We start from the raw sequence: 23,962 nt of genomic DNA, 5'->3' as shown, positions 1-23,962 counted from the left end.
AATAAGAACTGTAGTGCTTGAAACTTCTTGAACAACTTTTACATGAATTTTTTTTCAAGCTACTAAATTCACAGAAACCATAAAAGCTCACAATCTCCAACTTGGAATTGCATCTGCTGCTTGGTTTCTGGCAGATTTGGAGTCAGGGGGTGATTTCTTTGGAACTGCGCGCCTGGTCATGTGTTTGGCACAGTGCAACAAAAATGAGATTAAAATGTGTACTGCTTTCTTATCTAATGACAGCAGGAACATTTTCCATTTGAAAAGATAATTTTCTGCATTTTTTTTGTTTGTTTTTTTTTGTGTGTGTGTTTTTGTGTTTGTTTCAAAATAACCAACCATAAGTGAGACATATCGAGCATAATTCAAACTTTACACAAAGGATGACCCTAACTTTATATGGTATATAGCTGCATGCATGGGCAAGACATCAAAAAGAAATAAACTAAAATGTTGAGTACTTCTTTCTGTTTGGATATTACAGGTGATGATTATCTTCTCCATGCTTTGCAGTATTTTCTAAATTTTCTAGTTAACGCCTATTGGTTTTATTATAATAAAATGTAATCAAAGAGAAGAAATCAGGATGTTAAAATCAGAATGTTTCAAAATGGACAAAAATAGAAATAACAAATACTTATAAGTTTTCATATCATGCCAAAAATTGAAATGCCCCCAAGAATCTATATGATAATCAACACATCATTGCCCCATGATGTAACATTTAAGACAAAAGCACACAAAAGACGTTGCCAGTGCTATCCTACAGATCACATTGTTTGAAATATAATCAATCTTTAATTCAACTTACCATTCAAGGTTCAAAGATTTTCAAATTATTTAAAAAGAAATCAAATTATTAAAAAAAAAAACACTAACATTTTCTAAAGATAAGATGCAGAAAGATCTACATCCCTTTGATTATTGTACCTACTCTGTCATTTTGGTTATAAAACTTAGTATTCAGATAAAAGCTTGAACTTTATTATATCTCATTTCAGAGACCAACAATATAGACAAAAGTGTCAGGAAAGAATGCTAATAGAACCATCCCAAGCATTAAGACAAATGTTAGCAAATGCTTATACCAACACATAAAATAGTGACCTTAATTCTTAGCGAAAAGAACACTCCTTTTGGTAAACACCTCTAGATATTTCAACAGCAGGCCCTCACCCGGAGAACTCCCAGAATTTGTGAATTCTGACTACATCACAGTCCCATATGCAGTTTACAGCGACAAATTTACATTCTATCTCCAAACATCTTCCCTGAAGAATGCTTTTGAGCGACCAACACAACGCAGGATTAGCTAAGGAGAAAGGAGGGGCCCCGAACCAACCCATTCATTCAATTGTTAGGAAAGAATGCATTCAGATCTTGGAACTATTTACGCTGAAAACTCTATGATTCGGGCATCTTCCCCTCTGCTCGGTCCCCTGCTGAGAACGTGAAGGGCCCTCTCTGCCCTTGGCTGCCTTTGCAGAGCGGCTAAAGCCAGGAGGGAAGTGAAAGCCAGGCCCCGCTTCTTTGTAGATGCAGTGAGAGCTCTGAATTCGAGAAGACCCTGACATTAAAACAACAACAAACCACGCCCCCCCCCCAAAAAAACACCAAAAAACCCCTACCCCCAAACACTGTAATTATTCTAGGAAATAATTTGAAGTTATAGACCAGTCAATGTTTCCTAGTTGACACACTCCAATACTCTTTTCCATTCCAGCTCACCATTAATTGAATTTCTGAGAATAATGCAGATGAGATTCAATAGAAGCCAAATGGCAAGATGGGTGCATTGTTCTTGAAAATGAATATAAATGATTGCAGAGAGAAACATACAGGTCACATAATTAGCATATGTATAGGAGAGAAAGAGTGAATGCCTATGCTCAAAAATATTAATTTCCTATTTTTTAAAATATATATTTTATTGATTTTTTTACAGAGAGGAAGGGAGAGGGATATAGAGTTAGAAACATCAATGAGAGAGAAATATCGACCAGCTGCCTCCTGCACACTCCCTACTGGGGATGTGCCTGCAACCAAGGTACATGCCCTTGACCGGAATCGAACCTGGGACCCTTCAGTCCTGAGGCCGACGCTCTATCCAGTGAGCAAACCGGCTAGGGCTAATTTCCTATTGAAACACACTGATGTCCACAGGGTCAGTCAGGAGCAGGAAGCACGTGGTGTGAGCGTGAGCAGCAGAATTGCCTGATATTCATGGCTATACGTGGACGCTGTCCCTGTGCCCCTCCCTTTGTGTCACGACTTCTCTGAACCACTCAGATAGCTGAGCACAAATCTAGGGCTCGGGATCACTAAGCATGGCCATCTATAGTGATAACAAGAAAGCTTTGCAAAAGACTCTTTGAAAACTCACTGAAGCTCTGGAGTAGCTATACGAGTTAGAAAAAGCATGCCAGCATTCACCTTCTGTGATTTGAGAATGAATGCCTGCTTGGAGACCGAGCATATTTAAACCTTCATTAAAAAGCATGGTGACATGCTCTGGCCGGGCAATTCAGTTGGTTGGAGCTGCACCAAAAGATTGCGGGTTTGATGCCTGGTCTGGCGGGGGGTGGGAGGGTGGGGGGAGTGGTGGTGTACGGGAGGCAACCAATTGATGTTTCTCCCTCTTTCCCTTCCTCTCTAAAAATCAATTTAAAAAATATATCCTCGGTGGGGATTAAAAAAATTATGGTGACATTAACAAAAATAGATTTCTACAAGTGTGTTATGAAGAATTATATAAAACTTGGATATATGACAAAAATATTTCAAGGTCATATGGGGGCAAAGGATTATAAAGGGAAAGTACTTTGTTCAACTCACTGTTTACTATGGATTAAAGGTCTCAGATTTAGTGAAGTGACAGCTGATAGATCTTTGTTTGGTAGAGATGCAAACAATTTCTGTTCAGTGGAAAGTATAACCCCAAAGGTTACAGTCTGTAGGACAGTAGTTTTGTATACAGCCCAGCAATCTTAATATAATATTTCTTTATTAAATGATATGTAAATATTTAGTTCATCTTTACTCTTATTGGCTCCTTCACTAATTAATAAGTTGAATGAAGTCTCTGACACCGACTCGTTTTATGTTTGGGCAAGAGTATGATTTTACCATTTCAAGATTATACTCTAGCAAGTAGAGATTTCAATGTTTATTCATATGACTAATTATCTTGAATGATTGAATATGCATATTCCATATGATAACAATTACCAGTTTTATCTTGTTTTCTTTTTTTGTTTTATTTAATGGCACTGGTATGCTAAAAGAGTAAATAAGGCAGGTATTTTGTTTCTTAATATGATGATATAAATAAATATTATCCCATGTTTTTATAATATTAACTAGAAAGATATTTAGCTATACTACATATTTCTAAATTCTGTTCCATATACAGCATGATTTAGGAAATAATCACTTTCTTGTCTTGGCTTCACAGAAATCTAAGTTCAAACAGTAGAGCTTCATGAAACACACAAAATCCGCCCCCCCCCCCCCCTATAATTCACATGAATATGAACAGCTCTAGCTATGATGAATCACAGGGTGTGGGAGGCCCAGGGGATTGGGACATCAGCTCCAACAAGCTGCCAGGCAGGTTATAACATCCTCATCGACACCTGCTCAGCAGCCTGCAGGAATGACAAGAGCGGGGAAGGGCAATCTGCTAGAAGACACAGCCAAACATCTCAGCGATGCTTCTCAACTCTGGTGGGCAGAGGGCCTCTGAGCAACCAGAGGCCAGAGGAAAGTCATGTTCGAGGGGATGTAATTGTTGAACAGGCCCGTGCAGGTTGAAATTTAATTGGCCTTGTTCCTATATGTGCTGGGATTTGAGCATAGACGGTTTCCATGCTTTTCAAACTGAACCTCACATTAGAATCTGTGGGAAGCTTGTTAAAATGCAGGTTTTGATTTAGCAGGTCCAGGTGGGGCCTGAGAGCCTGCATTTCCAACCAGCTCTCAGGTGATGCTGAGGTTGTGGTCCTGGGACCCCATTATGAATGGCAAAGACTATCTCACCTCGCTGAGTAACAGAGGTCAATGCGGGCTCCTCATTGAACGTGGTGGTCTGAGCTTCCAGAGTGATTTTTATTTTTTGCAACACATAAAATAACAAACACCTCTGAATGACAGGAATTCCGTACTTAAAAGTGATAGAACCACCTTTGAAAATCCTAAAGTGATATTCTGATGTAGAAACACTGATGCGCAAAGCGGTGTAAGAGAAAGACCTGAAAATCTGGCAGACCCGGTGACGTGGGTCTCACACTGCAAGCCAAAGTAAATCCTGCCAGTCCTTTATCCCTGACCCGGGGCATGTGGGCCTGAGCCCTTGAGGCCTGGCTCCCTGTGCCAAAGCAGAACTCCCTGAGCGAATGCTTTGCAGCCTGGATCACACTAGGACACTTTAAAAAAATCAGTATTGCTCTGTAGACCATCCTAGCAATGTCAAAGATGGCTGTGCAATGTCTTTGATGAGGCTGGACGACCTCAGTGACAGAGAATATTACTTCCCTGTCATTTGTGTCAGGATGGATATTAATTCTGGTGATGAATTGGTTCCCTTTTCAATCAGACTTGGGAGGCAGGGTTATAGCAACTAAGAAGAATTTTACAAATCAGTGATTGGTGAATTTTCAAGTTGATAAAACAATAAAAGGAAAAAAACCCGTAAGCTCTTTGAAACCCATGCAACTGGCTGGTACTCTAGGAAATAGAATTCTATGCCATTTTAACTGTGCCACGTGTGGCAGCCTGGGAAAAAATCCCTAATGCCATAAAAGGGTGGACAGATCTTTCAATGCAGGTGATCCTATTTGAGCAATAACCCAAATAGCTAAATAAACTTACCATTAAGGATTAAACAGGAAAAAAGACCATAACCACTAAGGCCTTATGAAAACTGTTGCACCATGTGGGCTACAAAGAATCTTTTAAGGAGGCCCAGGGGCCTGACAATGAGTATATAAATGAATGTGTATCTCTGTACTCCCACCACTTCCAGCTGAGGACAGTACAAAAGGATTCTGGGCTCTTCCGACCTGGCAGGACCCTTATCCTACAAGGGCAGCTGAGACCTCTGAAATCCATCTCTGCAAGGACCTAAGTGGGGAACTGCATCCACTCATCCCATCCTCGGCCCTGGGTGTTTTCCCTGCACTGCTTGCTTCATCAGCAGTAAACCAACATGAAAATAAATGACGCAAGTCTCTGTCACGATTCCAGCCCATCTTCAAAGTCACGAGAATCTAGCCCAGCTCAGCCTCCTTGATATTATCTTAATAATTCATTACATTATGGATGTGCCATAAAATAATAATTACTTAACTCACTGGCCTGATGAAAAATGTAATTACATATGCAAACAGCTTTATAAAAAATACCGTGTGAAGAACACACTGACACACCAGCCACAATATTACATAGACCAGTGGTTCTCAACCTTCCTGATGCCGCGACCCTTTAACACAGTTCTTCATGTTGTGGTGACCCCCAATTTCATTGTTACAAATTGAACATATTTAAAGCATAGAGATCAATCACAAAAACAATATGTAATTATATATGTGTTTTTCGATGGTCTTAGGCGACCCCTGTGAAAGGGTCGTTCAACCCCCAAAGGGGTCGCGACCCACAGGTTGAGAACCGCTGACGTAGACGATCACCCCAAGACCCAACCAAAATGTCTTACCAGGACCGTGTGCATCCCCGTGTAGAGCCTGCTGAGAGATACCAACGTGGAGAACGTCACAGCCATCACCAGCCCCAGAGCGAAGGGATACTGTAGGGAAGAAAGGCAACAAGGGCTTGATCTTGCGTTCTCACACACACACAGTCAATGCGATAGAAGGGAACAGGACTCCTGATCCAGTGACTGCTGTCTCGACCTCGCACGCCCTAGGCCAGTGGCCTGATGACCTGAGACATGTGGAAAAGGGAAAACAGAGGGAAGAAAGGGCAAGATGCCTGGGGATCTAGTTCTGGGAGGAAGTTTCACAACATGAGACCTAGCAGATCGGGGCTTGAAGACTCATGTTCACAGCTATTGTGCTGGGTGCATCAGTGGAGTAGATAATTATTTATTTCCACCTACGCTTAGAGTAAAACGTATGAAGTATACAGTGCTGATTAAGGGGCCAGACAGCGCTAGGATCAGGAAGTCCAGTCACCTACTTCACACGTGGTGCGTGATGAAGCTTGGCAGCAATGGGCCCAGGCTAAGAATGGACATATCTATGCCCAGATGTCAAGGCAGAATCAACTTTACTAAATCTCAACATTTGCTGGTGGGATAGCAGACCAAGGAATGTGGCTGGTGCCAAACCATATAAGAACAGACGAATATTCTGCTTATGAACTATACATGGAGATATAACCCTTGTGCTTCCAGGTCTAATGTCTGTGGTCTTCCATGGAGAAGAATAAAGACAATGGAGAACTGCCTATATTATGCAAAGCACATTATAGTCACAATCTCATTTCATCTTCACCCAACTCTATGAGGTAGGTTCTATCATTAGCCACATTCTACAAATGAGGAAACCCTTGATCACAAGTTATATTAGTATTAAACTTGAGCACAAAGATGCTTCCCCATCAATCATCACAGCTGATCCTTCAAACAGGAGCTGGAGCTCAGAGAGGCAAAGTGACTTTCCCAAGGTCATACAGCCAGAAGTTGACAGAGTCAGAACCAGAAGCCACACCTGAGCCCAAGTCTAGTACAGCCTTTCCAACATAACATGTGAGTACAGAGATACTTGGCTATGTCTCATTTCTTAAAGTTTATCATTAACTGGGTGTCAGTTTTTCATCAAAAGGGTGCTAAAATTGAGTCAATGCATTCTGAAATTAGAGTCTGGTATTAAGCTCATTACATATTTGTACAAATGAATCCCATACTTAGTGTTATTTAGGAGCAATAACTGAAGTAGCTAAATATATTTACCTCTAAAGTTAAACAGGAAAAAAGACCATAACAACCCAGGCCTTATGAAAACTGTTGCATCATGTGAACTAAAAGAATTTGTTTAAAAGGCCCAGGTGGCCTCAAAATGAGCATATAAATGGTGGTGGCACTGGTATCCCTGCGGTGAGCCTCTACTTGCTGTGTTTGTTTTTTTTTCCCCCCAAAGTCACATCAGCATGTTCATAGGCCTCTCTGGAGATGAAAGCAGCCCAGTGGGGGCCGATGCTGGGCCCACAGTCACCCACTGGGTGTGGCCTAACTCAGAAACCTACATTAAATTAATTCAGATGGTACTGGGGCACTCAGACACTTCTGATCCTGACATGACACTGAAGAAAGTTACAACACAAGTTTACTATAACTGCTCGGGGATATTCCTTACACCTGTCCCTTTCCCATTTAGGAACCTGAGGTCTAACCCCACGTGACCAGGTAGATGACCGCAAAGGTGGAGCCAGGACCCAACACTAATCTTGTCTTCTTCCAACCCCACCAGGCTGACCCCCCGTGCCTATACACCCTGGCATATAGAATGGGTTTCTTGGGTGTGGGGACAGGGCAAAACATTGCTGTCATTTATGAAAAGGACTGCTAGACTTCATGAAATCTACCTTTTCCAATGGATCAAAGGGAAAATTATGAAATTAAAACTAGGGCAAGAGTTCTCAGACAGGCAAAACAGAACTTCATTGCAGGAATAATCTAACTTTTGAAAGGCCTGACACTAATTGGCATGTAAGCAGATATTAAGTGAAATTCTTCTGTGTTCAGCATTTATGAAAATCTCCTGTATTTTAGACCGTTTTCTAGAAAACATGGAGCCATTACTTCTAATGGTTGAGCCCCAATCAGGGCGGAGGCCTCCTTGGGAGTCATTTGGGGCACAGACTCTTTGCCCCTGGCCCTGGGAAGTCTAGCAGGAGGATTTGGTGAACTCATCTCAGCCCTGGGGGATCATTTACTAGGATCATAAATGCCTCGTGTCTGTTGCAAACAGGATGTGAGCACCCATTCAAGTGCTGTCTCGTCAGGCAGTTCAGGGGGAAAATGCTTTCTGCAGGGGGAGTCCACACACCCTGGTTCCCAGACAGGCCCTGTTATGCTGGTGTCATTATTAATGGTGTCCACTTTCGTTTTAGGCACAACCTGATTTGGATGCTAAATCGTAGGTCACTTTACTTAGGAAGACATTGTCATCAACAGCTCGCTAGGCTTCAGTTCTTAGGCCTCATTTCATGAACCTCAAAGTCCCTCAAAGCAGCTTTGGAAGAAAACTCTGAAGTGGAACCTCTCTCTGTTCCCTCATTGTGTGGAGAGCCTCCCACGGGAGGGAGAGGAGTCAGGCGCCTTACCTGGTATCTGTCCATCGTGGAGAGGAGGAGGGTGAAGGAAATGGCGGTGGCCGCCATGGCATGGGTAGATGGCATTCCATACTCAGCAATCACTCTCTTCTCCAGTTTCACCACCGGAGGGGAGAAGGGGCGGGGCCACTTCAGGATATCCTTGGCCACCTGGCCAATGTACATCACCAGCTGCAAAGCCAAAGGACCGAGGTGAGTCTAACTAGACAAGTAAAATCAATGAACTCCTACGCTCCGCGGATTTGTTTCGGGTTTCCCTGTTTGTTGGCTGAAAAGCTCTTTCTTTCGGACCCAGCTATCAGCTGGGGAAGGGTTTCAGAGTGATATTTAATTGGCAAAAAGAGGAACAGGCCTTCTGGATTCCACAGAGCAACTGAGACATGGCATGGACTCACTTTATTTTAGTCATACATTTAACAAGCATTTACAGAGCTCAGAGGTGTGCCGACCACTGTTCTAAGAGCTTTACAGATGTTACGTACCGAATCCAGTAATATCTGTAGAGTACAGGCCCATTTTACAGGTGAGTAAACCACTGTATTCCGTCAGTAAATGGTGGGATTCATTGGATTAGAATCCAGAGAGTTTGCCTTCAAACTCTGTGCCATGACCATGTGATAGTACTTGTCCAAGCACAAGATGGTCCTGGACTAAAGACCATCTGATGCTCAAATCAGCCAGCCACTGTTTTCAAGTTTTAACCAGAACAGTGATTGTTCTATGGGATCTTCTAGCTAAACAATTTTTTTGCTACTGTTACTCCTGTTATATGTAGGCAACATACTGGATTTAATTTAATTTCATTCAATAATCAGAAGCATCGCCCTCGCCTGTGTGGTTCAGTTGTATGAGCGTTGTCCCATGCACCAAAAGTTTGCTAGTTTGAAGGGCACATGATCAGGTTGCAGCTTGATCCCCAGTAGGGACATGCAGGAGGCAGCTGATCAATGTTTCTCTCTCACATTGATGTATCTCTCTCTCTCTCACTCTCTCTCGCTCTCTCCCTCCCTCCCTCTCTCTCTCTCTCTAATCAATAAAAACATATTTAAAAAATGAAAAAAGAAATCCGAGGCATTAGTAAAATAAATGTTGTATTTTCAGCCCCAAATAAGACAACTGAATCTGGAGTTTCTTCAAATGACTGTTTCATGATGCCATTGTAGAAGAAAGTTCCACTCCCTTTTTTCTTAAAGCAGAAGACAGAAATAAGAATTTTATTTCTAAGCCCTCCAGAAATGAACAGGACTGTTAACAACAGACTTATTTTGTCAGAGAGCTTTACAAGAAGACAATTTCATGATCTGTTTTAAAAGAGGAAAAAGCAAACCGTTTGCTTAAGTGACTGCATTTGCGGCCTCTGCATCACGCAGGTGCTGTTTTAAAATGCAGATCCCAGGCCACAGCCCCACCGACTGAACTGGAGCCCCCATTTCCACAAGACTCCTGGGTGGGTTGTGCGCACAGGAGAACTTGAGAAGCCCTGCTTTCCACGGTATGCTTGCACAGGTCACTGTGGCAAGGGCTTTAATCCTAAACTTTCTCGTCTTACCGTGACTGTATTGATCTTGCTAGGGCTTTATTTAGCTGGTGATGGATGGGTTACCTTGCTTTGAAACAAAACCCACTATGGGAGGACTAGTTCAAAATAATCTTGATTAGTCAGCCAGCTTGCCTTAGGGTTTCCCATGTTCTGATGCTTTCTTTTAGCTCTTTTAGTTGCCGGTTAATTCCTGAGCATTAGCCCAGCATAGTCAGTAGCCCCAGAAGGCACTGCATGCGTTTTGTGCTCCACTGCCACTTTGCTCCGGGTTAAAAACCAAGAGCCACTGTCTGTGCACAGCAGGCCACAGCCACAGGCTTTAAAGCCTCAGCAACAATCACTCCGGATTCCATGGCTGCGACTTCCATGCGGACTTTGAAACTTAACCTCTTTACCATCCCCTTGTTACCAGGAGCCACTGTCCTGGAAACCAGCTCGCTCTTTTACGTTTCCGCCTCTCTCCTGCGAACCTGTCAAAACCACATCCGACTGGCTTATCTGGGGAGTTGAAAAACTTGTAGATATTGACTCCCAAGGATTGCTCACAGGCTGCTTGAGATATATTTCTAACCCTTCCCCTTCCCCACTCACCAACATAAACAAAATATTACTGGCATCATGACTATCTCTAGTTTGCTCAAAAATACTTTAAAATCCCTGGAGACAGGAGACCTTCAGATCATAAAGTAAAGACAGACTGGGCGACCCTCATTCAACAAACTTATTTAATTTTCTTGACGTTCATGAGTCCCTTGACTTATTTATATTTTGCCTTCTATGTTTGAAGGAGGTTTTTAAGAATTAGAGCATTTGGCTATTTCACTCAAAAATATTACCATGGACTACACCTGGCTTCTGATCAATAAATTTCAAATAACAATTACTATAATGACAGCTCTCGTTAAACAAGAACAACAACAGAGCTGTATTTTTCAAGTCTTGTGGAAAGAGTACCATGTACAGGGGGTCGGCCCTGTCTCTGCCATCACATTTATTACAACAAGCCTCCATAGGCCCCCAGCCTTGAGTGGGGAAAACAGTCACACAAACAGAGGCTCTCACCATACTGCAGCGATGCTTTGAGGAAAATTATCCGCAGAATCTATGGGTATGCATACTTGTAGAGACAGACTTGGATTCAACCTGGAGGACCAGGAGCGCTTGGGCTGAATGTTAAAGAAGACTTTTTAACTAAGATCAGTGATTGCCAGGCGTTAGGGGAAGGGAGGGATGACTGGCGGAGCACAGCAGATTTTTAGGGTAATGAAACTATTCTGGGTGACACTGTAATTAGGGGAATACATATCATTACACAGTTGTCCACACCCAGAGAATGCACAACCGTGAACCCTAATGTAAACTACGGACTTTGAGTGATTATAACGTGTCAGTGTAGGATCATCAATTGTAACAAACGTCCCACTCTGGTGGGAGAAGTTGATAATGCAGGATGCTGTTCGGAGGGGTGGGGGTGGTTATGAGGGAGCTCTCTGTACTTTTCACTTAATTTTGCTGTGAACCTAAACTGCTCTAAAAAATAAAGTATTAGAAAAGAGTTCCATGGCAAAAGAGAACCATTTCATCATTCAGTTTGCAGTTAGAGTATAATGCTTAACTTGATAGGGCTTGCCCTAAATGGAGGGCTTGGCTTTGTACATAAAGAGACCAAATTACATTCTAACATCTATCACATTCTTTTGGGCTCAGGCCCCAAAGGCCTATATGGAAAGGAAAAATCCCAGAGGAGGAAAGGCAATTATACAGCATTAACACCTTAGCAAACTATCTGGGTCCCCTGTGTGGTGCTGGTGCTGGTGATGATGATGATGATGATGTGGTGTGTGATGGGGGCGGGGGAGTGGACAGGAGTGGCATTTCCCAATGAGGAATTAGCTGATTTTCTTACTTCTGCCCTGATTACAGGATAAAGGAAACATAGTTGGGAAGAAAATCCATTTCTCTGGATAGTCCATTGCTGATTCCAAACAGATAAAAAGCTTCTCTAGTAAGCCCATTCTCTTAACCGGAAGCAGGTCCTCTCACAGTCTGGATGGACTTCCAGCTGGGATCTGTTCTTGGCTGGGCTCCTCCGGGCCGGCAGAGGCACCTTTCTTCTTAGTATGATGGCCCTTCCTAGTATTACAATCCAAAATGACAAGTTTACTGTGTCAAACACATCTCTGATTCACAGGACATTGCTCTTCACACGAGCATAAATAAAACCCGAACAGGTCCGAAAACAGGAGGTCATCAAAATAACATCATTGCTAGTAAAGCAGCTACAGGGTTTCACAAGCAAAGCCACATGCTCATTTTGTATACACAGATTGCTGCCTGCCCCCAACTGTCCTCCTCCCCACAACGCATCCCCATCCCACAGTGTGAAGGCCCCACTCTCATAATAAAAGCTAAGTCCACTGCAAGATGGAGGAAACATCAATAGGTTCTTTTCAAATTATACTCACCCACACCCTTCATCCACACACAAATTTTGATAACTCTGACATCTTTCTTCCTTTTGGCTACACCCATAGCTCCCTCCACCATGGGGAAATCATGGCGCAGGAGATGAAGTGACAGGAGGGTATGACATCCCTCAGGTCTCATGGGAAGAAAACACTGGGAATTATAGTCTACGTATGGATTTATTTTCAATAAGTCAGGAATTAGTTATATCGTTCTTTAGCAGTTGGAGAGTAGAGAACAATGAGATGTTACCCAAAGATCATAGGTTCTCTACCAATATGTACCCTTCTGTTTCTTAATGGGTCCAGAGTAGACTCATTCCCCTTTCCCTCATTTGAAGAAAGGTAGACCAGACACCCAAACATTCCACTCCTAGGCACATACCCAAGAGAACTGCAAACATATGTCCTCACAGAAACTTATACACGAAAGTTCTCAGCATCATTCTTCACAACAGCCAAAAAGTTTAGGCAACCTAAACATCCATCGGTGGATGAATGGATAAACAAAATGCGATGCATCCTTATAATGGAATATTATTTGTCCATAAAAAGCAATGAGGTACTGATAGATGCTACAGCACGGATGAACCTTGAAAACAGCATGCTAAGTGAAAGAAGCCAGGCATGAAAAGGACAAATATTGCATGAGTCTATTTATATGAAATGGTCAGAACAAGCAAATCCATAGAGAGAGAAAGTAGGTTAGTGGTTGTCTGGGGCTGGGAGAGAGGGGTGTAGGGGTGAGTGCCAGTGGGTATGAGGTTTCTTTTTGGGAAGACTAAAATATTCTGGAGATAGTGGTGATGGTTGCACAACTGTGTGAAGATACTAAAAACCATTGAATTATACTCTTTAAAAATGTAAACATTATGATATAGGAATTCTATCACAATTAATAAAAGAGAAAGAAGGCATTAAGATGGGTCCTGAAATACCTCTTCTATGTGTCCTGTGTTCCAAATGTTAATGACATTGTCTTCAAATGTTGGCTCAATAGAAGTAGATATGGGGAGTATTAACATTCTTGTCTTCAAATGTCCTGCCCAGCTCTAGCCCTGAAAGCCAGTTCCTCAGGGCACTGAGGAGGGGACCACAAATATCAGAGAAAGCTGGTGAAAACCCACCTACTCAAAACCATGAGCACAGAATTCATTTTAAGAGCAACTTTCATCTGTGGAGGCTTTTAGGATCAATAATTTTTACCAAAGAAAGGAAACTGACTACACTAGTCCTGTTGTGTTTAGCAGTGTTCCGTCTTCCTTTTCTCTCTGGATGAACACTCACAGCTCTGTAGGCCCCTATTTGCCTTCAGGGAGTGGATTAAAAGCATTTCTTTGTTATGGTTATTTGGGAATATTCTAGAGACCACTGCTTACCATCCAGTGTGAAAAGTTGTTTTCAATGGATGAATATCCTCTCCTGCTTGCGGCATTATTTTTATTTACTTTTAAAGTCGGGGCTCTTTTATAGTGTGTATCATGTGGGTTTGCACATGTTTGTGGGGACAGGATGGGAGTGGGGGTGAATCACTGGGAGAAGCAATTGTGATCTCAAACTTAATAAAATTTCATTCCATGCCTGAAGCACCAAAACAAAGACACTACAGAGCAAATGTTCTAAATCACAGAAGACTATCAGAAAACTGGTCTCACAAATGCCAGGTTCTGTAAAAATGGGATATATTACCTAGAGCAACAAATGGCAGGTGAGAAAAATAAAAAATCAAGTTACAACATTTTCTAGCTCTTTCTAATTCTCCATTTTTCCAAGCTCATATCTATTTCTGAAATTTTTGAAGACAAAAACTAAAAGTGCAAAGATCAGTAATTAAGTCATAAATGTAGCATATTTTTAGGAAAGTTATTTCAAAACAGCTGAGCCTCCTTTTCGTTATTAAGAAGGAGCTGGGTTAAATAATATATTTGTGCAGTGATTTTGTTAAGTGTATTTTCATAGGCATTATTTAATGTTCATGTCATTCCCATTTTACAGATGAGGAAATTGAAGATCGCGGATGGTGAATGTCTCACCAAAGATAATGCCATCAGTGTAGAGGAGCTGGACTTGAATTTTGTTTTTTTTATTCCAAATCCTACGGTCTTTTCTCCATATCCCACTACCTAGCACCTGACAAATAACACATAGATATCATTAAAATGGGGTTCAGGCTCAATATTTCCTAGAATATACTTAGGCTCAGAGAGTGTCTAGTCTGGAATTACCCTGAGACAAGAGAGAGCATGCCCTCACCTGCCTCTCTAGTCTCTTCATGGCAGCACCTATGTGTGAGGAAGTCTCACAGTAGTAAGGAAGGCTCAGTGGCCATCGTGCTAACTTGATGGACCATGAATCTGATTTTAGGCCAACGGTCATTAATACTGAACATCTAGCTTTTCAAGCCACCACAGATTCTCCCTGTACATCTGATCAGAGTTGGATCATTTCATGCTATTAAGAAATGGCTTTTCAGGTCTAAGAACCTTGGGAACTGAAGATTGCTTCAGTGATTCTGTCAGTCTACAATCTTAAGAGAATTCAGAAAAGATTTGCATGGTGGTCACAAAAGAAATACACAAAATATTTGTTTCTGGAAGGATTAAGGACTCCACAGGTCAAGCCATGCAAGGTCATCCACACCAGTTCTGAATCACAGTCAAGGGTGTCTCAGTGGCTTGCCTTGAGTGTGACCAGCCAGCTGTACTGCATAGTAAGAAACTGGGTTTTATGGTGCAGGTGGGCACATCCTGTGCTGTAACCTGCAGGGATTAAAACCATTTCTAGTCATGAAAACAATTCTTAAAAAGCACTTGACCTAATGGTCCTTGTTTGAGAAAGTTCAAAGGTTAGTGGCCTTCTGTCTGTCTGGATTAGGTTTCCTTCACACATGCCCAAATCTTCCCACTTCTCTTAGCTGGCAAATAATTTAACATTGAACTAACTGGTGATGAGAACAGTAAAGAGTTTTATCCCCAGACCCTTGGGTCTAAGTGTTCTTGGTCTCTAATGGGTGGTACTGCTGGCTGCATTTCCTCAGGCTAGAACCAGTGCAGCAGCAGTCCAAGAGCAAACTAAATTAGCAGTTATGAGGCTGGGAGGAAATGGAGAGTTAAGGAAACACATATGAAGAAAAACTCAATATACAGGCTAACAAAATTATAAGAGCCATAATCACAGGATGTAGGGAGGAAAATTCACTTATGACAACACAGATGATGTTGGGTTTTGGCGAGGGTGCCCTGAATACGTATCTACTCATCTAATGGGGGGAGTAGCCAAGTAGGCGCTCCTATTTTTTTATACAACATCTATTTCTGTTCTCAGTCTGATGTCATGGGCTGAGCAATGAACGCTGGGCAGAACCAACACTCATTTCAAACTACTGTCAACAAGATGACCATGAACGAAGGTGGCCAAATTGGTCCAATGTCTAGAGACTCAATATATTATCTCCACAACAACCTTAATCAGCTGTATGTTTATCAACATTCCTATGTACTTCCCACTGTGTCCCCCACCCCAACTTTCCTGATCATCACTTCTCTTCCTTCCAAATTGAAAACAGAGACATTCAAGTGAAAGGTAGGATCCACACTGTCATTACATCACTGCTCCCTTCTCTTACCATCACCATCACCAGGAACCAAAACTTCACATCTCACCTGTGAAAGAAACTGGCCCTGCTCTCTGATTTAACCTCTCCTGGGAAATGTCTAAACCTTGTGATAGTCTCTTCCTTACAGAGACAGTATCTAAGCACCAAAGTCAGGGGAAGGTCCCATATCTCAGGAATAAAGCCTCCCAGAGAGAATGACTGAATGAACAGCCCCCTTGACCCTGGGGTCTAATTCTGCCTGCTGGTAACACCTTTCTGCCATCCAAAAGGTGCAGACATATTCCTGGTCAGGCCCGAAGTGAGAACTCAGCATTCCAAGTTCTAGTCCAGGGCTCCAGCATTCTGATTCTTCAGGATCTCCAGTCTAGTAAACCCTATGGAAGGACCTGCTTGGGGGTAAATGACACCAACTTTTAGAGCTCGACCGAAAAAAGTCATCACCTCTTAAGATGAAAATAGTCTAAGAACTAAGGTTACACTGCAGTTGACAAGGGGTTGTAGACATGTAAATACTGTCTAGCCCAGTGGTCGGCAAACTCATTAGTCAACAGAGCCAAATATCAACAGTATAATGATTGAAATTTCTTTTGAGAGCCAAATTTTTTAAATTTAAACTATATAGGTAGGTACATTGTTATTAACTTAATTAGGGTACTCCTAAGGCTTAGGAAGAGCCACACTCAAGGGGCCAAAGAGCCGCAGTTTGCCGACCACTGGCCTAGCCCATCAACTCCAAAAATCAAGTTCCCTCTTCATTTTGGTTGCAATCATGACTTTCCTTTAAAAGGCTGTCTTTTTTTCTTTCTCCCCTGTCTGTTGCGTCCTCCTCATTTTTGGCAGGAGGGCTTCAATACCAGATTTCTGCCAGGCAGAGAGAGACTGGTCCTCCTCCCCATGGAGTCACAGGACTCTGCTGCTGAAGAGCCAGTCTTTGAGTAGAAAGGGACAAGAGTGCCCCCGGGTCCCCTGCCTGACGCCTGCTCACTGCAGGGAGCCAAGGAAGGAGGTTGGCCAGCACAGGCAAGTGGAGAGGGAGAGCAGGGTGCCATTGATGTCCCAGTTGGCCAGTGAGTGATTAACTCTAACCCTATTAGGAGGGGCCGTCCATCACAGTCAGAACCTCCCAACAGGGCAGAGAGGCTATAACCTCCTTGTGACCCTTTGTAATGAGCCAGGCTTGACTTGAGCCTGCCAGCACCCTCCTTCTGGGCCAACGGGCAGCCTTCATGCTCTTCTCTCTGAGCCCTACCTCTGCAATCTCTACATTCCACTCGAAGGCTGAGGCCTATAGGACAGTGAACAATGAAAGCGTTTTTACGAATGTCGGATGAAATGTCTTACCATATTTGAATCGCAGCAAATGTTTTATTTTAAAGATGGAAAAAACCAACTCAAACATGGCCTCCTACTTTTTGAATCTAGGTATCTTCTTAGAAGGCTTGGTGGACCCTTTAGACTTCTTAAACACATTGGTTTCCAAATTAATACAGAAATAAACCAGAAAGACTGTTGATAACTTTTGAACATTCTAGATTTGCTGTAACGTTTAAATGTGAGTCATAAGTAAATAAGTAAAGTCAGCCCTTTGTCCAAGGGCCACCTCCTTGGAAAGGTCTTCCTGACCACCTTAACTAATACAGCTGCCTGTCACCACTCTCTCTCCTTGTACCTGCTTTTAGTTTTCTTCATCAAACTTTGCCCTCCCTGCATTTAGACTATACAGTTTTATTTTATCAGCCCCAATCTCATCCCAAGTGGATGCTATGTCTTGTTCAAGACCCAGAGTCTGGAACTGTGTCTGACAGGGTCGCAGCCTGGCACTCTCTCCCCCAGCACCTCACCTGGCTGGCTCCTTCTCATCCTTCAAAAGCTTTAAGGTAAATGAAATTAACGCAAAGTACTCTCTCTTGACCATCTTCATTAAAGTAGGTCTCTGCTCTCACTCTGATTGTGGCCTAAACAATAATCATACAATCTGTAATTATTGTGTGAATTTACATTTTACTGTCCGTTTTGCCTACAACTACACCCCAGGAGAGTGGGATGGAGTCTCTCTTGTTTACTGCTTAATTCTCAGCACTCAGCAGAGCATTTCATAATAGGCCCTTGTCAGATGTTTGTTGAATGAATAAATGAATGACTAAAAAGCTGTTGCTCACCAATTACAAGGTGAGAAAGGAGATCTGATGCTCTTTTTAAAATGCAAATAATATCTGGTTTCTGGTTCAAAGATTCCTTAGCAATTCAGAAATGTATAGAATTACTACTTTCATGCTGAAAAAACCTTATTGGAATCTTGACCAAATTTGTGCCTGGGTGGCTTATCTAGAAATAATGCCTGTGTTGAGGTTAACAGTCAGGAGCGGGTGAGATCAGGCAAGGTGGGGGTACACTAGGAAGGAAGCATACAGTGGAGCATAGTGTATCTAAACCACAGGGACTGGGGAGGGAGTGTGTGAAGGGGTGTGTGTGTGTGGGGGGGGGGCTTCAGGAGTTCTGTGATTCTGGAGAAGAGAACAGGTAGAAGGAAGGACAAAGGTAGAGATTCAGGCAGGGGGCCGATTGTGAAAGATAATTTTAAGGTGCTTGGACATGAATATGTTTTAAAGAGTGGTTCCTGGTCATATTTGCATTTTCAATAGGCCACGCTTCATGCTGTGGGGAGGAGGAATGTGAAGGTCATAAGAACAGCTAATTAGAAGGTTAACGTGATAGTGAAAGAGAGGGACAATGCAAGCTTGAACAGAGGCAGTGTTTCCGAAAATGTTGGAAATCTAAAACTACTGGTGCCCATTATAGAATAAAAATCTGTACTAAGTGAATCAATGCATGAACCGTGGCTCCCTGGAGAACTAAACCGCATAGTTCTTGAGAAAACACTGCATCTGAGAGGCCAGGACCTAATGGACAAGGACAATTTTCGCTGCTGTTTATTGGTTAAATTACTTTGCAGCTTTTCTATTTCACACCCCCTGTGTTAAGGGAGATCATTTAGATGTTTTAGCTAAAAATCCCACTTTTTGGATCTATCAAGCTAATGGAAAATAAGAGTAAACAAGTCACTTATATTGGTAAATAATTTAGTATTTACAGCTTGTGGCCAGTTCTCTAGGAGATAATGAAAAATTTAACATAAAATATTACATTTTTTTCAATAGATATAACATCTAGTCTATAACTTCTAATATATATTACAGGGTAAAAAAATACTGTGTGATTCATTATTACAGGTTAATGTCCCTGAATTAACTGGTACATAACATAAACACATATTTGATGGAGTTAATCAATAGTCTAGGGGTCCCAACAGGATTAAAATGAATTTTCCATCTATTATTTTTAAATGCTATGGCACTCCTTAACACCCATATCCTGTGTGAACTATTCAATCATTTTGAAACAATAATAAAACAAGGTAATTGACTATCCAGACACAGCTGAGGAAGTACTATAGCAAATTCTCAGTGGTTCTCATTAATTCTGGGAAAGCCAGCTCTAAAATGTACAAAGTGAAAGAAAATACAAGATGTCATTTACCATTTGGCTGTGGAAGGTGCTTTTGTGTTACATTTGAGTATAGCTACAGCCAAAGCTTGTGCTCAGAATATAAAAATGAAGTTAGGGAGTCCCTGTGTGTTTGAGCAGCCATCCTACCCATTATTACATGCTAATATTAGCCTCAACAAAACGACTCCTTCTCCTCATTTTCTTGCTATTTGTATGTTTCTTTGGTTAGAGGAAGAATTCAAATGCCTTCCTGAAAGGAATTCTGCAAGATCAGAGATTGTGTGTTGCATTAGCGGAGCAAATGCAAAGTAAATGTTGCCACACAATGATACTAGAACAGGGGTGGGCAACATTTTTGTGAGTGCGTGCCAAAACCAGCAAAATCTCTGACTCAAAATTCTTCTGTGTGCCAACCCTAATTTTTTGAGAACAGGTTACGCCTACTTGATATCTCTTAAGGTGTATGCATGGGAAGAACCTTGAAGAAATAATAAAATTCATTCGAGCGACAAAAACACAGTATATGATGATGAACAATACATTTATTTTTTAATGTATACATGTATACTGATAGTCCGACAGAAAACTTTGTGACTCCATTTGATGCTATCAGTGGGACTTTTGCTGCTGCATCACTGATGACAGAGATTTTACATCAGGTTGATATTTCGTGACCTTCAGAGATATGCACGAGCTACTACTTTCATCCGTCAGGCTACTCCTATTACGAGACTTAACAAAATTCATCACTGAGAACAAAGATTCACAAGCGTATGTGGATGAAACCAAAACACTGGTCGGATCTAGGAAGGCAGGGAGAGTTAAGGCAGAGGCATAGAAACTGCTCTTCCCTTCTCTCGTCAATCCATGTCTATGGTCTTTAAGATAACATGTTATGTAAAATTATTTATTTATCTAAGATGCACCTACACTGAATTTATCTGAAAAATAAAAAAGTCTACATTAAGAAAAAAATTGTAAATGGAAGATTATAAGAGAGGGTTTCACGTGCCAGCAAAAGTTACTGGCGTGCCATGTTTGGCACGCGTGCCAGGGGTTGCCCACCCCTGTACTAGAGAGTGAGAACCACAGTGCAGCCAGGCAGGGGTGCTCTAGGGTCCAATTCTCTGTGCTGCTTTGTCAAATAAAAAACAAACCTGGATTTAGGTAAGGAGAGACTTTGTTTGAAAGGATCACTGCGAGAGGTGGGAAGGGACTATGAGATCTGGAAGGGTCAAGCAAAAAGGGGCTTTTCTGCAGAGGGAGGAATGAAGGCTGGAAAGATACTCCCTGAGTGTGGGAGGTGGTAGGACGGTAGGTCTGGGCATGTTTACCCTAAAATCAGCTTATTCTCAGGATGGGCCTTCCGGCAGGGCTGTGTGCTGGCTGGGGTGAAGGTGGGTCCAAGTTCAGAGGCTGAAGAATGGAGAGAAGCTTAACTAAAGTTTGGTCAAGTCAAGGTAGAAGGTATTTTGTCCAGGTCGGCCAGTGGGAACTGAGTCCAGCAAGTCATTTATAAGATGAAGAATGGGAATTGGAGGGTCCGTGTCTGGCCTTGTCACAGGTAAATAAGTGGGGGCAGCTGAGAGTTTTGTCTGAGTCATGAAGGGAAGTGACTCCTTGTAGTGAGTCACTTCCTGGATCACAAAAGGGTGTAACCTTGAAGGTTCCTGTTTTTCAGGAGGATATGGCTCAGGTATAAAGGCCTAGAAATAAAGGTCTGTCATTTCATTTAACAGTTCCAGTTTTAGGTAATTATTGAACAAATATGTAAAGATGTACATTTAATAATTCATTCCTTAAATACATACTTATTGGATATCCAGGGGAGAGAGCGTGCCAGAGATGATTCAAATGAAACAGGTTAAGTGTTATGATGGGGAAATATTGGGTACTATGAAAGCATCTAGGAAAATTTCCTCTGACTTACTTTTCAGTCATCTGATTCTCTCTTCAGCAATGTAAAATCTACTCTGCAACCCCCCCCTCCACTAAATTTTTAATTTCAGTTTTTGTAATTTTCCATTTTTAAAAGAGTTCTCCTTTAAATGTTCTCAATTACTTTTTATAGTTTCCTATCTCTGAAGGTATTTTCAAACTTGTCTTTTATGAAGAAATTGTTTTCTCAAACTGTGACATAATTCTGAATGCCTACAAATCTTTTGAAGGTTACATGGTTATTAAAAAAAAAAAAATAGTCACCTTCTTTCCTTTCCCTTATTTTTAAGCCAAGAGTACACGGAGTGCTTTATCTAATCAGGTTTTGATTTGTGGGAGGAAATGTAGATTTAACAAGGGCTTTGGGGAAAGCACTTCAAGATCAGCTCTGACTTTAGTAACCCCCTCCCGCCTCTCAAACCATCAGCAATGCTGAGGTTAAGGACAAGTTGAAGATAAGCTGCCAGCAGCTTTCTGAGACGCAGACACTAGGCCAAGCCAGAATTTCCAGCTCTGAGAGAAACAGGGCACTTTCCTTTAAAAGAAAATCACAGAAATGCCCGCCTTTTCCAAATGTTTAAACGTCTTGAAATCTTGCTCACATTTACAATAGGTCTCATGGTGGCTAGTTATATAGTTTTCTTTGTGAAACTTAATAAGGGAGACATCAACCAAGACTGGAGTTGGGAGAGCCTATAGGGGGGCCCTACCACTCATCCTTGATCGCCCCAAACAGGAAGATACCTTGTACCTCCAGCAGGAAGATGTTTTCTGTTCTCATACCCCACCAGGAGGGAGGAAGATTTTCCCCTCCCCTGGCAATGGCCCAGCCAATGAGAGACAGCCACAACCCAGCCAATGAAAAGCCACTACATTTCGAATTCCCAGTTCCTTCCAAAGGCTCTGTGTTATGGAAGCTCCTTCCAAATTCCCCTTTTCTCTATAAGATAATAGTCCTCTCTTTTGTTCTCCAGACTTGCCTATGGTTTTGCCATAGTTGCATGTCCTGAATTGCAATTCTCTGCTACTCCTGAATAAACACAGTTTTTTGCTGGTAAAATAACTAACCTTTATTTTTAAGATCAGCACCTTGAACTTCATTAGAGGTGCATTTTCCCATCTATGGATATTTTTGCTACATCTTTCACCTACAGTCTAGTCGGTTGGCCCTTTCTAGAGACTCTTCATTTGCTCCAAAGAGATCCTTTCTTTTAAGCCAGACGCAGTACCATGAAGTAAAAAGAGGGCTGGCTTGAGAATGAGATCTGGGTGCTATTAATATCTCATCCTCAATTTTATCATATGTAAATGCAGGTTTTAATAGCTTACAAAATTAATGTTAGACTGAGATAAGAATATATTTGGAAGTGCTATGCCATCTATGGAGTTGTATGCTTCCTTTTTGAAATATTAATTTTAGAAACAATGACTGACTCATGGAAATTTTCTTGCTTGCTATGTACATGCTCCTGATATCATATCCTATATAATAAAAGCCTAATATGCAATTGACTGAACAGGGGGAACTATGGGTGGAACGACCAGTCGCTATAATGCGCACTGACCACCATGGGGCAGACGCTCAATGCAGGAGCTGCCCCCAGCCTGCAGGCCCTGGACCAGCCAAAGCAGGTGTCAGTGGGGGCCCCCCGATTTCCCTGCCGGTCACCCCACGGAGGGAGATGACTGGTGGCGGTGGCGGCGATGAGGGGCAGGGCCGGCGAGCGGTCAGTGCCAGGCCAGCCAAGGCGGGTGCCAATGGGGGCCCCTAATTGCCCCGCCAGTCGCCCCACAGATTGGATCTGATCACCAGCAAGGCCTAGGGACCCTACCCATGTACGAATTTTGTGAACCAGGCCTCTAGTGTTAAATACAGAAATGCTACAGAACCTATTTCTATATGTCCTATTGCTTATGTCCAGCTCTTTACACAGTGGAGGTGAAGAGCTGACATGAGACCAATTATACTTAAGTACAATCTCATCATCTTAAGAGGTAAGAACATTTTTATCTTCTTTTATTTTCAGACTGTGCTATGGTGCATCTAGATGTAATTTCGGAATGAGATGTTGGTAGTAATAACTAATGAATTATGTTCCTGGTTACAACACCCCCAAACAAAACAGTGGAGACCTAAGCTTGATGTGTTTGGAAGCACACAAGATTCAGAAGATGTTTTAGGAGATGCTTTCAAAAGATTACTATTCTTATCTTCTCCCTTACATAAACATTTAGTGTTTAAATGCACAAAATCTCTGAATTTCAGGGAAAAAAGTGTTCAGGGGACCTCAAAATAATGTTAACATTATTTGGGTGTCCATTAACCTACGGTTTTCTAGGAGACTTTCCATCACAAAACCTCTCCCACTTACCAAGCAGAGCTGCTAAACCAGGGCCCATTCTATGCATGGCTCTTTATATTTTCACCTTAAAAGTGACACTCTAAAATGGCTCTAGGTGGTTTTATATCTCCTTTATACATTTTTTCTTAAAATATATTCCCCATGAATGTATAAGGTTAACATCCTTAAGAGAGCTAGATGACAG

At 42.0% G+C, this 23,962-nt stretch overlaps 1 protein-coding gene across 3 annotated transcripts in view; it reads right to left on the bottom strand.

Moving 5' to 3' along the window:
• SGPP2 (sphingosine-1-phosphate phosphatase 2) overlaps nucleotides 1-23,962 on the bottom strand; it is a gene marked incomplete at its 5' end in the record, with an annotated part of 84,448 nt that overhangs the window by 9,491 nt on the left and 50,995 nt on the right. For all 3 annotated transcript variants that reach the window (XM_081095936.1, XM_081095937.1, XM_081095938.1), the window contains 2 exons: nucleotides 5,711-5,800; nucleotides 8,341-8,520. In XM_081095936.1, coding sequence (XP_080952062.1) covers nucleotides 5,711-5,800; nucleotides 8,341-8,520 — 270 coding nt within the window. The remainder of the gene's footprint in view (nucleotides 1-5,710; nucleotides 5,801-8,340; nucleotides 8,521-23,962) is intronic.

The sequence above is a fragment of the Myotis nattereri genome (genome assembly GCF_964212035.1).
Source record: "Myotis nattereri genome assembly, chromosome: 7".
Classification (NCBI taxonomy): domain Eukaryota; kingdom Metazoa; phylum Chordata; class Mammalia; order Chiroptera; family Vespertilionidae; genus Myotis; species Myotis nattereri.
The sequence above is the reverse complement of the archived record's forward strand: the minus strand, read 5'-3'. Positions and strand labels throughout refer to the sequence as shown.